At 38.1% G+C, this 14613-nt stretch overlaps 1 protein-coding gene across 2 annotated transcripts in view; it reads left to right on the top strand.

Annotated features, from left to right (window-relative positions):
* The window catches only part of gan (gigaxonin), an 85821-nt gene that overhangs the window by 30118 nt on the left and 41090 nt on the right, over positions 1-14613 (top strand). For both annotated transcript variants that reach the window (XM_028810151.2, XM_028810152.2), the window contains 4 exons: positions 4495-4609; positions 5124-5474; positions 13154-13371; positions 14189-14310. In XM_028810151.2, the coding sequence (XP_028665984.1) occupies positions 4495-4609; positions 5124-5474; positions 13154-13371; positions 14189-14310 (806 nt within the window). The remainder of the gene's footprint in view (positions 1-4494; positions 4610-5123; positions 5475-13153; positions 13372-14188; positions 14311-14613) is intronic.

Consider the following 14613-nt stretch of genomic DNA (forward strand, 5'->3'; position numbering starts at 1 on the left):
TATCAACTTTTGGGCCTCTTCCACCAACCGGAAATTTTCAAGTAAACTATGGGTATAATTACAGATAGATGATTCAAATTTTGTATAGATATTTATAATGATAAAAAGCAAACAGATATTAAATTTGAGAAAAATTATTCAACCAGAAGTAGTATTTTATTTAAACAACCATTCAAATTTTTTGTATCATGGAAGTATATATGTGTACATGATATTAAAAACTGTATCAATATAATGCATATTCTTTCAGTAACTATTATTTTTTTAATTGATACATCATCTGTTTAACAGTAATGTGTAAACCTTGAACATGCCATGAAACTCTATAGCTAAATGCAGTTTTACCTGTAGCAGTTGATTGCAACAAATACTATATAATACTAACACTTTTTCTATGTTTTTAGGTGACTATAAATCATTTTACTTTGCATGTAATTTAGGTAATGCATATGTAATCAGGAAAAAATTCCACCACCGTTTTTGATCTTCCTAAGTGTGAAAATATCTTAGTATAAAGTTTGATTATAAATAGAGATAAATGATTGCGTATTGATGTTATCAATGAGTTATATTGAGAAACAAAGAGATATGATATTTCAGCAATATTGCACAACTGGAAGTGGTGCTGATGACCTTTTCCTCTATCAAAGTATACGAGAAAGTTGAGGGGAGCACACTCCCAATTTTTATTATTCTATGCTCTTTACTGTCATCCTATGAACCTCATATCCCAGGCTATCCATTGGGTGTGGGTCCTAGTATCATTTTTTCCTTTTTAAAGTGAAAGTATAATTGTTTGTCTTCCAGTTTTTTTGTTTACAGATGTTTTGTTTTCAATAATGGGCAGAAGGAAAAACAAAAATGGGACAGTTTTTATAGGAAAGAGTGCTTTTGCTTTTCACTAGGGCTGCCACAGAAGATTATTTATGAAACAATTTTTTGACAACTTTTTCAATTAATCAGTTAACTGAATGTCCAATTTTGTCCCGATATTAATTCAAACTGGTAAATGAATGTGAGGTATATTTGAATATTTATTGAATAGTGTGATATGTAGAATTTGCAAATATCAGAATATGAAAAAAACAAAACTAAGATAATTCCAACAAGAAGACAAAAAAGATAACACCGCTGTCAATATTTATCAATAACTAGGGGGCTCTGCCCCCTGCTCGCTTTGTTCGCCCACCCCCGTGTTTGGTTTACTGGATACACAATTTAAAGAGATTGTTATTTTCATGGGAGTTATTACATATGCATTATTTTCACTTTTACTTTAAAAACTTTTGTAAAAACACTTGTCCTTTATTTCCGGCCCCGCACGTGGTTACATCTCTTTCTCGCCAGGTGTATAATGCTGCTCACGTTGTGAAGGGGGGGGGGGGGTTAGCTGAACCCACTCTAAGGATATGCCGTCGGATCATCTGCTGTCTTTTTGCTGCTTGCGAGCTGCCTGTTCTGCTTGTCGCATGTTGTTGTTTTAAGATCTGGGAACACATGATGCTTGTCTGCCAAAAGCAATCCAACAACTGCTAGGTTAGATGTCTGTGGACTTGTTTTATATGATGGCTCACTGCCTTGTATCGAGTGACGTTGTAAAAACAATAATTGTCCTTTATTTCCTGCCCCGGGCGTGGTTAAATCTCTTTCTTGCAGGACGTATAATGCTGCTCATGTTGTGAGGGTGGGGGGGGGGGGGGGGGGGGGGGGATCAGCTGCTGTCGCGCTGCCCTTCGATCATTTTAAAGCCTGTACAGCCAATGTCCTTTTTGTCACTTCGTGTCTCTGCTGCTCACGTTGTGATCGCTTCTCTGTCATTATAAATATACACCTGACTGAATTGTGTTTTCTTTGAAATTAAACTTGTCGTTGCTTTAACTGTTGCGGGACCACAGATTCTCATAGCGTATGTTCCATTATTGTGTAAATCTATGTTTTGTGCATTGAATGATGCGAATGCGAAAAGACTTTGTTTTCTTCTCTTTGCCTTTTATTTCTGACCTCGCTGTGTCATGCTGTTTTTTTAATTACACCTGGTCCTGATGATTAATTTCCTTTTGTTTGCGCTAATGCAATCTTTTAGTCGTCGATGTTTCATTTATAATGTATTGTCCTTTATATGCTTTATATGCACTGAGACCTCTGTATCTGTGTGTGCTGCGTACCTTTACACTACTGATTTTTTTTGCTGGCCGTGCTCTGTTGCTAGCTTGTAGGTAGGGTGTGTCTTGCAAGAATATCATGTTCTATATCCCCGCGAGATGCTCCATGGCCATTCTCTTTCGTCTCGTGGGTCTTTTATTTGTCTTCCATGATCTTAACGTGAAGATCACATATTGTCTCCTAGTCATTCCCTCCCACAGGATTTTCTTTTATAATAGAGAGATATTTAAATAAAAAAGCCTAAAAGTAAAAAATATTTTTGATTAATAATGGCCTTATTAACACAATTTAGTGTCAGTTGTCCTGCTGAAACAGGACAAAAAATTAGGCTTTTGGGTTCTTTTTGACCTCATCTCGGATCTCTTGAAGGGAAGACTAAAGTACATACCCACTATTCTTTACTTTTGCAACCAAACAGCATTAGTTAATTATAAGTTAAACTTTCCAGTAACTGTTTCTTCACACTTTGTTTTGAAGTGGAAATGACTGCACAACAAGCACTTTTTTATTTCCATTGTTATTGGTGATGGGCACATTTGAAAATATGCACATACATCCATTTGTTTATTTTAAATTCTTTATGTTAAATAGTTTGTGCATGGGAAAGGCTACATATAAGTAAAATACATCGTTGTTGTTTTTAACTAGATGACTTAATCAGTAGGTTACCACATGAGTGACGTGGGTGTGCTCCAATACTCCATCAAAAATCCAGGGAAAACGGTGAAAACGGTTCTATGCAACATGCAGGTGAATTTATTTGGAACATCTACTAAAAAATACTGATAACATTGATCTAATTTAAATAGATGTTGTTTTTTCTATCTTATTCTACATTTAGAAAAGCACAGCAGCATGATTTTTACATTTTTTTTTTTTTTAACTAAGTTTTCTAATTTCAGTATTATACCCAAAATACAGAATCTGGGAAATAACAGTTCACGTAATTAGCCCAGGTGTCTGATTAGAAACAGAAGCTGATTAGAACAAAAACTTGCAGCCACTGCAGCTATCCAGGACCAATATTGCCCACCCATAAGCTAGCCCATGCATTGAACAATTTATTTTTATGTAGGCACTCTTGCAAGTAATAATAGCAGCAACTGACAGGTGCATTAAGAAGACAATTTATCAGTTCTGTCTGAAGAAATACTGTGGCCTCTTACTTTTGTCCGAATGCTACTCACAAGTATGAGTGTCTCAAAATGACCGCTTCATATCGCTAAAAGAACTATTGCCGGACATAAATAAGAGTAATTGGGTTATTTATGGTATTGTTGGGTTGTTCATTGCTGTATTTCGGCATGTGCCTATTCACACAGAAGAGAATTTTGCCTGATACTTGGGGAGAACCACCTTCTGCTGAATGTGGTGTAGCTGCTGACATGACTAGCCTGCTCAAAAATAGTACAGAGTGTCCAAACATACCAGCACACAATGTGGGAGAGGAAAATGGACAACTAGTTAATTAAGAAAATACAATTAAGTCTATGATCCCTGCCTTTTACAGACCACTAGCTTCAGGCATTGGTTTCACCATTTCATTCTTATTAGGCCCATACTAGCTAGAATACTGTGTTGCAATTGCTTTAATTCTGGAATAGGTGTAGGAAGGAAATAGAAATTTCACAGATTATGTGCACTATGTTTAGGCACTGGTCTTTAAATAGACTTAGAATTTCTATATTTTCCAAAATGTCAGAGCTCCACTCACGGTGGTGGGTGTAAGCAGACAAGCGTACAGTATGTATACTTCAAGAAAATAGTACCAAGAATTTCTGATAAAATGTACTACATCCGCGGACCTCCACCATGACACTAGCATGCTTTAGAAACATGGGAGGCAAATTTTCTTAAATTGCAACCTATGTTACTTCCAAGTGGACATATTTGGTAAGGTTTTTTTATTTTTCACATTTGGACCCCCACCCCTTCATCTACATTTAAAAATGCAAGAATATTCTAGATAAAAACACATTTATAAAAAAAGCCTCACATTTGAACTGCGTTTCTTTCGTTATTTTCCATTTATTATTAAAAATGTACAGTAAGAGTTCAAGTCAAATCTGTCTAAATTGTTTGAAGCATGACAAAACCCGAAGTTAATCACATTGTGCATGTATACCTTTATTGGATAGTAGCAATTGTCATTGACAATATATCTTTGGCATTGGGGTGGGGTGTAGGTTGGAGACCCTAGACGGTACTCACATTGTTCATTTGGTACCTAAATGCAGTAAAAATTCCACTTTACTAGTTACTGTACATCTATGAAAGTCTTTAAGAATAAATAGTTGAGGTAACAGTCTTTTTTTATGTATTTGTTTGCAGGACCAAATTAAATTATAACCCTCCAAAAGAAGATGGCTCTGTGTATAAAATTGAACTGCAAGGGATTTCTGTTGCTGTAATGAATGAAATTCTGGATTACATATTCAGTGGAGAGGTATGTCTTATACTGTGTTTATTAAAAAAAAATTCACTTCTTTTATTGAACATCAAGCTACAAAGGGTGGCACAATTGTGCGGTAGTTTAGGACTGCTGCCTCACAATTCCTATCTGGGCACTTTCTGAGTGCAGTTTACATGTTTTTAGCATGGTTTTTCTATGAATACTCCAGTTTCCTGTTGTATCCTGAAAATGTGCTGGTTCATTTAACTGGCATCTTTAATGTAACCCCTTGTGAACAGTTATGTGTCATCCAGACTTAGCTGCTACCTTTGTTCAGAATTGTGCTGGGGAACATTTTCAGGCTCCCTAACTCAACATTGGAGTAAATATATTCAGAAAATGAATGAAAACTGAATGAACAGACTTTGATGATTTGCTATATTTTGTTTGTATTATTTATATAATATATAAATATCCTTTTTAGTTTAGATGTAACAGTTGACTAATGTTACTTTTTCATCTTTATATGTTTGTTTTTTATTTTGTTCTTCATAATTTTAAAATACAGATAAAACTGAGTGAAGAAACTATACAGGACATTGTTCAGGCAGCAGATCTACTCCTCCTCACTGATCTAAAGACCCTATGCTGTGAGTTTCTGGAGGGTTGCATTGTTGCTGAAAACTGCATTGGAATCCGTCATTTTGCCCTGCATTACTGCTTACATCATGTTTATTTTCTGGCAACTGAATTCCTGGAGACGCACTTCAGAGATGTTAGTCAGACAGAAGAATTCATGGAGCTAAATCCAGAAAGGCTCAAAGAAATCATTGCCTTGGAAAAACTTAATGTGGGCAATGAGAAGAATATCTTTGAAGCTGTTACTAGGTGGCTTTCTCACGACTTAGAGGCCAGGAAGGTATGATAGTGTTTTGTTTATACAGTATGTTGCAAATATGAGAGGTTTTGTTTATCAACTAATACTAATAATGATATTTTCATTAAGTAGAATCATCACAAGTGTAATGGCATTTTCTAACCCACTTAGTCCTGAACAGGGTCATTGGGGGGGGGTCATTGGGGGTTGGGGTGCTGGTGCGTAATCCAGCTAGCATAAGACACAAGGCAGGAAGAAACCTTGGACAGGACACACACACATACAGCCACACACTATGGCCAATTTAGTATCGCCAATGCACCTAACCTGCATGTCTTTGAACTGTGGGAGGAAAACTCACACGGACACTGGGAGAACATGTAAACTCCATGCAGAGAGGACCTGTTATGTGAACCCTGGTTTCCTTACTGTGAGGCAGTAGTGCTACCAATATGCCACCATGCTTCCCATCATCACAAATGGAAATTGTAAATTGTAAAAAGAGTAAATGTGATGCTCCAACAGGAAAGTACCTGCTCTCATTGCACTGGCATTACTGTAATATTACTAGCGTTACTACTGCCTTTTGAACTGGTTGCCTCTTACCCTGATCTGTATAAGCACATTAGGAAATAATGGACAGATAATTGTAAAAGTAACACTTCCAAGCTGCATTTGCCACCCTCCAATTTGTTGTCATTCGGGTAATGTTAATGAGTATTCTGCAACAGAACACAAAAAAAGTTAAATACAAATATAGTGTGGTCTCAGAATATGTCGGAGTAGGTAGATAGATAGATAGATAGATAGATAGATAGATAGATAGATAGATAGATAGATAGATAGATAGATAGATAGATAGATAGATAGATAGATAGATACTTTATTAATCCCAAGGGGAAATTTACAATGTAATGTTATTAGTATATCTGAGCAAACTCTTGTATATATGTTACTGTGGCCTTAAAGTTAAGGGAGTGAAGGAAATTTTAGCACAAAAAATTCCTTCTGTAAACATATTACCAATAAGATAAATAATAATGCTTTCTGTGCTGATTATCATGTGCAGTTTGCATCACCAAGGTTGTTATATTTGATTGGAAGCATTTTCTAACATCAGTGAATATTTCTGTGCACATTGCTGCTGCTCCAGGAATTTCAGCTTATAAAGGAATGCCAGGTTTAGAGAAATGAAGAATGAAAGTAAATTTGTTTCCTTGTATTGTGCATTGAGGTTTTATTTCCATTATTTCTATTTTTGTTTCTGTTTGCCATAAATTTTGCACGCTAATTATTTTAGCTTATTCAGTGGGTACCATGGCACAATGATAGAGATGCTGCCTCACAGTAAAGAGACCGGGGTTCACGGTCCTGTTGCACCCCGCGTGGGTTTTCTCCAGGTATTCCAGTTTCCTCTCACAGTCCAAACACATGTAGGTTACATGGATCGGCGATGCTAAATTGGTCCACATATGTGTTAACCCTGTGAGGGCTAGCAACCCATCTAAGGGGTTGTTTCTGCCTTGTGCCCTGTACTTGCTGGGATAGGTTCCAGTCCCCCGTAATTTTTCTCAGGTTTAAGCAAGCTGATTTAAATAGTAGGGAATGGTAGTCTTCAAAACAAATCATATTTCAGTGCTGTTAATAACTGACAATATACAGAGATATTTAAATATTATTTCTAACATAGTTATTGTAAAATATACATGTTTATATTAGGGTGGTGTTTACAGAATTGTGCTATTTGACATATTCACTGCTATTCATTAAATTAGCTGTTACACACACATTCTAATAGTAACAGTAATACATTTAACTTAAATGTCACCATTGCTATACATGGAACACTTCAGAAACATTCAAAAAGATATAATAGAAATACACACAAATAAATACCTAATAAATAATAAATACATACATGATCATAAGCACCTAAATAAACTAGAAGAACTGAAAGAATAAAAATTTCACACTTGGAACATGCTACAATCAAACGTACAGGAATTTATACTGCTCCAGTGTGTTTAATCAAATCCTTGCATGTTTCTGTTGGCTTTTGTCTTCAGGTACATTAAGGCCAGGTCAATTAGCAAATCTATATTTGTGCCATATTAATGAGTGCGAGTGTGCGTGAATGTGCCCTGTGAAAGTCTTTTGTACTGTCTATTGGGGCACCACTGAGCTCCAAACCACAGACACAGCAATACCTAACACAATTCTATATTCAAATAAATTATTTTTATTTGACACTGTGCCTTTCTCACACAATTAACAGCAAAATTGACCATTTACAAATCATCTTTCCTCCTCCAAAAAAGTGTTGCCAACTACCTCCCGACTTTGGCTTCATTTAAATGAGGCAGCGGGCTACCTTTTAAACTAGATCCAGGAATTGCTTCCAGTCTCCTGTCCAGGTCGTCCATAGTATTTCTGGGTTATGTGGAAACCAGGGCAGTCCTCTTCTGGCAGTCCCCAAAGATACCCACTGGGCTGGATTTCCAGACTCCAAGTCCCATGCAACCCTTTGGGTGTCTTAAACTGATACAGCCTTGAGAAACACTGCCACCTGTTGTTTGGGGGACTGAACTGTTCCTGGTGAGCCCATTCCCATGTTCCGTCCATTATGGCCTCTTGGCCGGGCAAGAATCCTTCCTTTACCTACAACAGTATATTCTGTGATCAACATGAGGAACAAATATTCTTTGTCTAAAAAAAAATGCATTAAGAAAAACTATATCATTTGTTTAACATAGAAGGTTCTACAAGTCTAATTTTAAGCACTAAAAATAACATTTTTAAAGTTAATTTATTAAAACCTGTTCTTATATACACAGTCAAGGGTTCACTCTGCATTCTTGAACTGGAATGAATGCAATGTGATGCTAGGAGCTATCAGTTTCCAAAAAATTATACTGTAATTACTTACATAGCGGCATGGTATTCAATTTTATGTACTTTGTAATTGCTCAATTTTTCATTTGTCAGACTCCATTTATTTCCATTTTGCTGATTTATTTTTAGTGTCCTGTTTTCAGTGACAATGAATGTAAGTCTTAGGCTGGAGAGAAAACAACGTTCGGCTTTGCTGTGTTGTGAATTGTCTGAAACATCCATTAAATTCCCAGGACACCTTGCCACAATATCTCTGAAAAGGATGGATGTTTAATGATTACATCCATCAATCCAGGGACGTGCCAATTCCAGCAAGCATCAGGCGCGAGGCAGATACAGTCACTGGACGGGGCATTACCTCATCGCAAGGTGAATATAAGCATACACATACAGTACTGTCATTTTAGCATCACCAAATCCCCAAACCTGCATGTCCTTTGAAGAAAACTGAAGCACACTGTGGAAAACCACCAGCAAAAACATGCAAACTCCAGGCAGGGAACACCAGGGACTTGACTCCTTGCGAGGCAGCAGCACTACTGTTCCACCAACATGCCACCCCCACATGTGTAATTATTAACAGTAATAAGTATTTAAAAGAAGGTAATGATTTATCTTTAAAATGTAACATAATACAGTACTTTAACACATTTCATCATTAAAGTTATATATCAAGTATAAATGTAAGGATTCCAAATGTGCAGAGAGTTGGAATATCATAAATTTAATGCGTCCTAGGTGGCAATCGCTGCCTGCTGCTGTGTTGGGATGCCAGAAGCATGTAGCAGTTAAGAGCTGGCTCAGTTTTAAGATTACATTTACAACATTCTACTTTAATAACAAAAATAAACTATGAGATTGAAGTTGAGATTTCCTCTTTAATCATGAAATAGACCATTTTTTTCATCACAGTGTCCCTATTTTTTTTCTGTGGCTTAAATAGGCTTCTGTACATTCTGATGCTGTTGTGAAGGTGCAAAAAAAAAAAATGACACTATATGGTATGCAAGAGCTTCATTATGATGAAGAATGTGCAATGCTGTTATTGCCTGTGACAGAAATAGGCAATGAAGAAAAGCATCATGAATACATTTGTATGTCAGCATTTATGTTTGATGATTTGCTTCATTGCATGGAACCATTCATGAAACATCAAAGCATGCACAATGATCCTGTAGGATCTGCAAAGCGCCTTGCTGTCACATGTTCATAGTAAACAGTTTGACATCTTATTTCAGCTTGAACACACTATGTAGCCCCCCCCCAAACTTAGAGGATGTGCTTAGAGGACACCTCAGATTAACGCAGGAAATGCGTGGCAGCCATGATGCGTGTGCATGCTTGTTCTAAGCTTGAAGTATAAACCAGCCCTTAAACTTTTTACGCTCTTCTCTGAGCTCCTATCTTTAATAATTTTCACCAGTTTACTAGTAATCACATTGTACTTCATTAACTCAAACTATGGAACCAACGCAGAAAACACATTAAGGAAAAGATATTGTTGTTTGCTGCTCCATTACAGGATGACTTTGCATTTGAGCCCAACTCATTTACACAGTATTTAGGTCTTTAAAGGCGCCAAGTATCTCAGCCTTTAGAGATTGTTGTATTGATAATGTGTTTGCACCTTTTGTTCAGCTTTGTTGGAAATATCGAATTCCTTCAATACACATTTTTTCTATTAACAAATATGGAATTTTTTAAAAAAGAATTTCCTATCTTCCCTAATTCTCCACCAACACTCACACTTAAAAATATTATAACTAGTAATGAGAAGAGTATTGGCAGTTTTTCCAGGCATTATCAGTTATTGTTACTGTGCTTGCTGCTATACAATGTTCAACAGTGTTGGGAAATAGACATCTCTGCTGTCAGTATCTCAGACAAGTAGTGGGATTCTGTAATTCAAAACATCTGTTCTTCATAAATTTGTGCAAGGCACACTTTAATTCGGCCTAGTACGTAATACGTGGAACACACCTCTTGAAACTGAAATTGCCAAAATATACCAGGAATTGAACTCTGGTATATTGTGAACTGAGCCAGATCGTTCTGGTCTCACTTGGGTATATGTTTTAAGACTGTCCAAAATTAAAACCCTTTTGGGAAAAGATTTTTCTTATCTGTCAGATGGTGTAGGATTTATTATCATTACAAATCATCATACAGCAGTGTTTAGAGGTATTTCAGACAAGCTCAGACAATATGGTGACTAACCATTATTGCTTACACTATATTGTTCACTCGTCCACTAATTCTGCTCATTTGGAATGAGCCTACAGCACTCTCCATAACTCAATGCCTAAATTGTATTTCATATTATCTAAAATTAGGAAAAAAATGTAATTTCTTTGTGTGGAACTATGCTGAGCTTGTTTAGAATTTGGCAAGAGTTCATTAATATTCTAAAATAAGTCTGGTGGGCTCTTGGCTTCTGGTGTCTCTGCTAAACTCCTGTTATTTTAATTAGTTTGAGATTGCTTCTCAGTCTGTCAGTGGAGCAGGACAGTGACAGCAGTCTGTCGTTGAAGCTGCTCTTCTGTCTGGAGATGACACTGTTTAGTGGATGCAGTGGATTCTCCATAATTGATCGGAGCCTGCTAAGAGCCCGTTGCTCTACCACAGATTTCAAGCTGTCCAGCTCCAATGCAACAATAGAGCCTGCCTTCCTCACCAGTTTGTCCAGGCGTGAGGCGTCCTTCTTCTTAATGCTGCCTCCCCAGCACACCACCGCGTAGAAGAGGGCGCTCGCCACAACCGTCTGATAGAACTTCTGCAGCATCTTATTGCAGATGTTGAAGGACGCCAGCCTTCTAAGGAAGTATAACCGGCTCTGTCCTTTCTTACACAGTGCATCAGTATTGGTAGTCCAGTCTAATTTATCATCCAGCTGCACTCCCAGGTATTTATAGGTCTGCACCATCTGCACACAGTCACCACTGATGATCATGGGGTCCATGAGGGGTCTGGGCCTCCTAAAATCCGCCACCAGCTCCTTGGTTTTGCTGGTGTTCAGTTGTAGGTGGTTTGAGTCGCACCATTTAACAAAGTCCTTGATTAGGTCCCTATACTCCTCCTCCTGCCCACTCCTGATGCAGCCCACGATAGCAGTGTCGTCAGGGAACATTTGCACGTGGCAGGACTCCGAGTTGTATTGGAAGTCCGATGTATATAGGCTGAACAGGACCGGAGAAAGTACAGTCCCCTGTGGTGCTCCTGTGTTGCTGACCACAATGTCAGATGTGCAGTTCCCGAGACGCACATACTGAGGTCTGTCTTTAAGATAGTCCACGATCCATGCCACCAGGTATGAATCTACTCCCATCTCTGTCGGCTTGTCCATAAGGAGCAAAGGTTGGATTGTGTTGAAGGCGCTAAAGAAGTCGAGAAACATAATTCTTACAGCACCACTGTCTCTGTCCAAGTGGGAGAGGGATCGGTGTAGCATATAGATGATGGCATCCTCCGCTCCCACCTTCTCCTGATATGCAAACTGCAGAGGGTCGAGGGCGTGTTGAACCTGTGGCCTCAGGTGGTGAAGCAGCAGCCTCTCCATGGTCTTCATCACATGTGACGTCAGAGCAACAGGCCGGAAGTCATTCAGCTCACTAGGACGTGATACCTTTGGGACTGGGGTGATGCAAGATGTTTTCCAAAGCCTCGGGACTCTCCCCTGTTCCAGGCTCAGCTTGAAGATGCGCTGTAGAGGACCCCCCAGCTCTGATGCACAGACCTTCAGCAGTCGTGGCGATACTCCATCTGGACCCGCTACTTTGCTGGTGCTCCTTCGCCGCCCTGAGCTGGACTGCAAGTTCCTTCTGCACGCGCTTGAGCTCATGCTGATCACCGCCTTTAAATGCCCTTTTCTTCTGGTTCAAAAGGCCCTTGATGTCACTTGTAATCCATGGCTTGTTGTTAGCATAGCAGCGTACAGTTCTTACTGGAACTACAATGTCCATACAGAAGTTGATGTAGTCAGTAGTGCAGTCAACAACCTCCTCAATGTTCTCACTATGTGATCCCTGCAGGATATCCCAGTCTGTAGTTCCAAAGAATTCTCTGAGCCTTCTCTGCCTCAGGGGACCACTTGCTGAATGAGCGTGTAGTTGTAGGTAGGACCCTCACTATAGTGAGGCTGAAGCTGAACCAGGTTATGATCTGCTTTCCTAAGCGCAGGTAGCGGGGTGGCGCTGTATGCGTCTTTAACGTTTGCATACAATAAATCAATAGTCTTATTTCCCCGGGTGTTACAGTCCACATACTGGGAGAAGGCAGGTAATGTTTTATCCAGCGTCACATGGTTAAAGTCTCCAGCGATTAGCACAAGCACCTCAGGGTGCTGCATTTGTAACTTAGCAACAGCAGAATGGATGATGTCACTCGCTGTCTCCACGTCCGCCCGAGGAGGGATGTAAACAATAACAATGACGTGTCCAAACTCTCTGGGCAAGTAATAGGGACGCAAACTTACGGCCAACAGTTCGATGTCCCTGCAGCAAGTGGAGACTTTGACGTTAACATGTCCAGAGTTACACCACCGTGTATTAACATAGAGAGCGAGTCCTCCTCCTTTGTGCTTCCCGTAGGTACTTGCATCTCTGTCCGCTCTAACTGTGCTTATGATTGCTTGTGTGATATATTTAATTGATTGTGTTGAAATACATGTAAGAAATGTTATCCTGCTCTTGCCAAATACCTTGTACAAAAACATATTCCTTTAACTTTATAGTTAAAAAATACAAAAAGGTTTTTTAGCTGTTGCGCATGATCACCTGCCTTGCAGTAAATAAAGTATTGATATTTCTTTCCTTTTTTTCCCCCAAATTTAGATACATATGAAAGATGTAATGTCTGAAGTTTGGGTACACGGGTTAGACACTAATTATTTACGTGAACAGATGATACGCGATCCTCTAGTAAGGGATATTGTTCGTGAGTGTAACAACATTCCACTAAGCCCACAACAACAAGGGGAGGCTCTGCTTGCAGCTTTTAAACCTCGTGGCTACTCTGAATGCATTATTACTGTGGGAGGTGAGGATCGCAGGTATGTTGCTATGTTATATAACGTTTACTCCTTGTTTGTTGTCATGTCCAAGTAGTTGCTTTGAACTATTAAGTATAAATTTCAAATCCTGAAAGTGAACTTTAATTTTTTTAAACTTTTGAATTGTTGCTAGTTGGCACATCAAGAACTTGAATCACTTTTCACAGTCCCATCTAAGGTGTAGTTTAAAGTAACTTAGAAAAAAACAAAAGCCACTTTGAAAAGATGGACTAATTCAGAAGCAGAATTATACTTTGTTACTTCATTTGCCAACTAGATAAGATAAAATTTATAGCAGACCACATGCCATAAGATTGTTCTGCTTCAACATACGGATTATGTATATGAATTCCAAGAGTTTATACTGAATTGGATTAAGTGGATTTGAGAACATTTTATAAATGTTTGATATGAACGCTTCCTAATTACTCTAAATTTGGATCGTGTGGGGTAAAAAATTCAGTAGATAAAGGTAGTAATATTTCTAAAATTGAAAGTTCCTTTTATGTCCCACAGCCACCCTGGCAAATAAACATTTCCATGACTGAAATAACACTTTAAGGAAGTGTGTTTATTTGCTAAATGTAATGTGGATGGGAAGAATTAAGTGCCTTTTAGTGTTGTAATTAGTGTTGTGATTTGTAAAATTTCAGTAAAGGATATAACATTGCTAGAGATTCTTGGTTTTAGCATATGCAGCCTACAAGTAACAATGCTAATTTGCCACTTGGAAAATATATAAATACCTATATAGTTTCTTTTTAGAAATCACACACTAATACATACCCTCTTACAAACATATTTTTTTATGTTTTAGCACTCGAAAGCCATCTGCAGCTATGCGTTGCATGTGCCCATTGTATGATCCCAACAGACAACTTTGGATAGAGTTGCAGCCCATGTCAGAGTCCAGATGTGGTCATGGAGTTTTGACTGCAGGTAAGTTATCCTGCCTTGAAGTTTTATGTTCATAAGGTGATGGTTCTTAAGATACTGGTGTATTAAGTCAATATCAAAGTGTAATGATATGTCCTAAGTGCTGCTCAAAAAGCTTTCAAGAAGTAAATGTATACCAAAATATTTTAAGTACGAGTAATAAGGAAACATTTTATGATATATTAGTCTTACACAGTTCTAAATTTTTATAAGTTGTATACATTTTCAGGAAGTTCATTATTACTTCCAAAAATAATTGCAAGAATCATTGTCTGATAAAGCATTAGAAACATTCTGGAATATTAA

This window comes from Erpetoichthys calabaricus, chromosome 9, assembly GCF_900747795.2.
Source record: "Erpetoichthys calabaricus chromosome 9, fErpCal1.3, whole genome shotgun sequence".
In the NCBI taxonomy this organism is placed as follows: domain Eukaryota; kingdom Metazoa; phylum Chordata; class Cladistia; order Polypteriformes; family Polypteridae; genus Erpetoichthys; species Erpetoichthys calabaricus.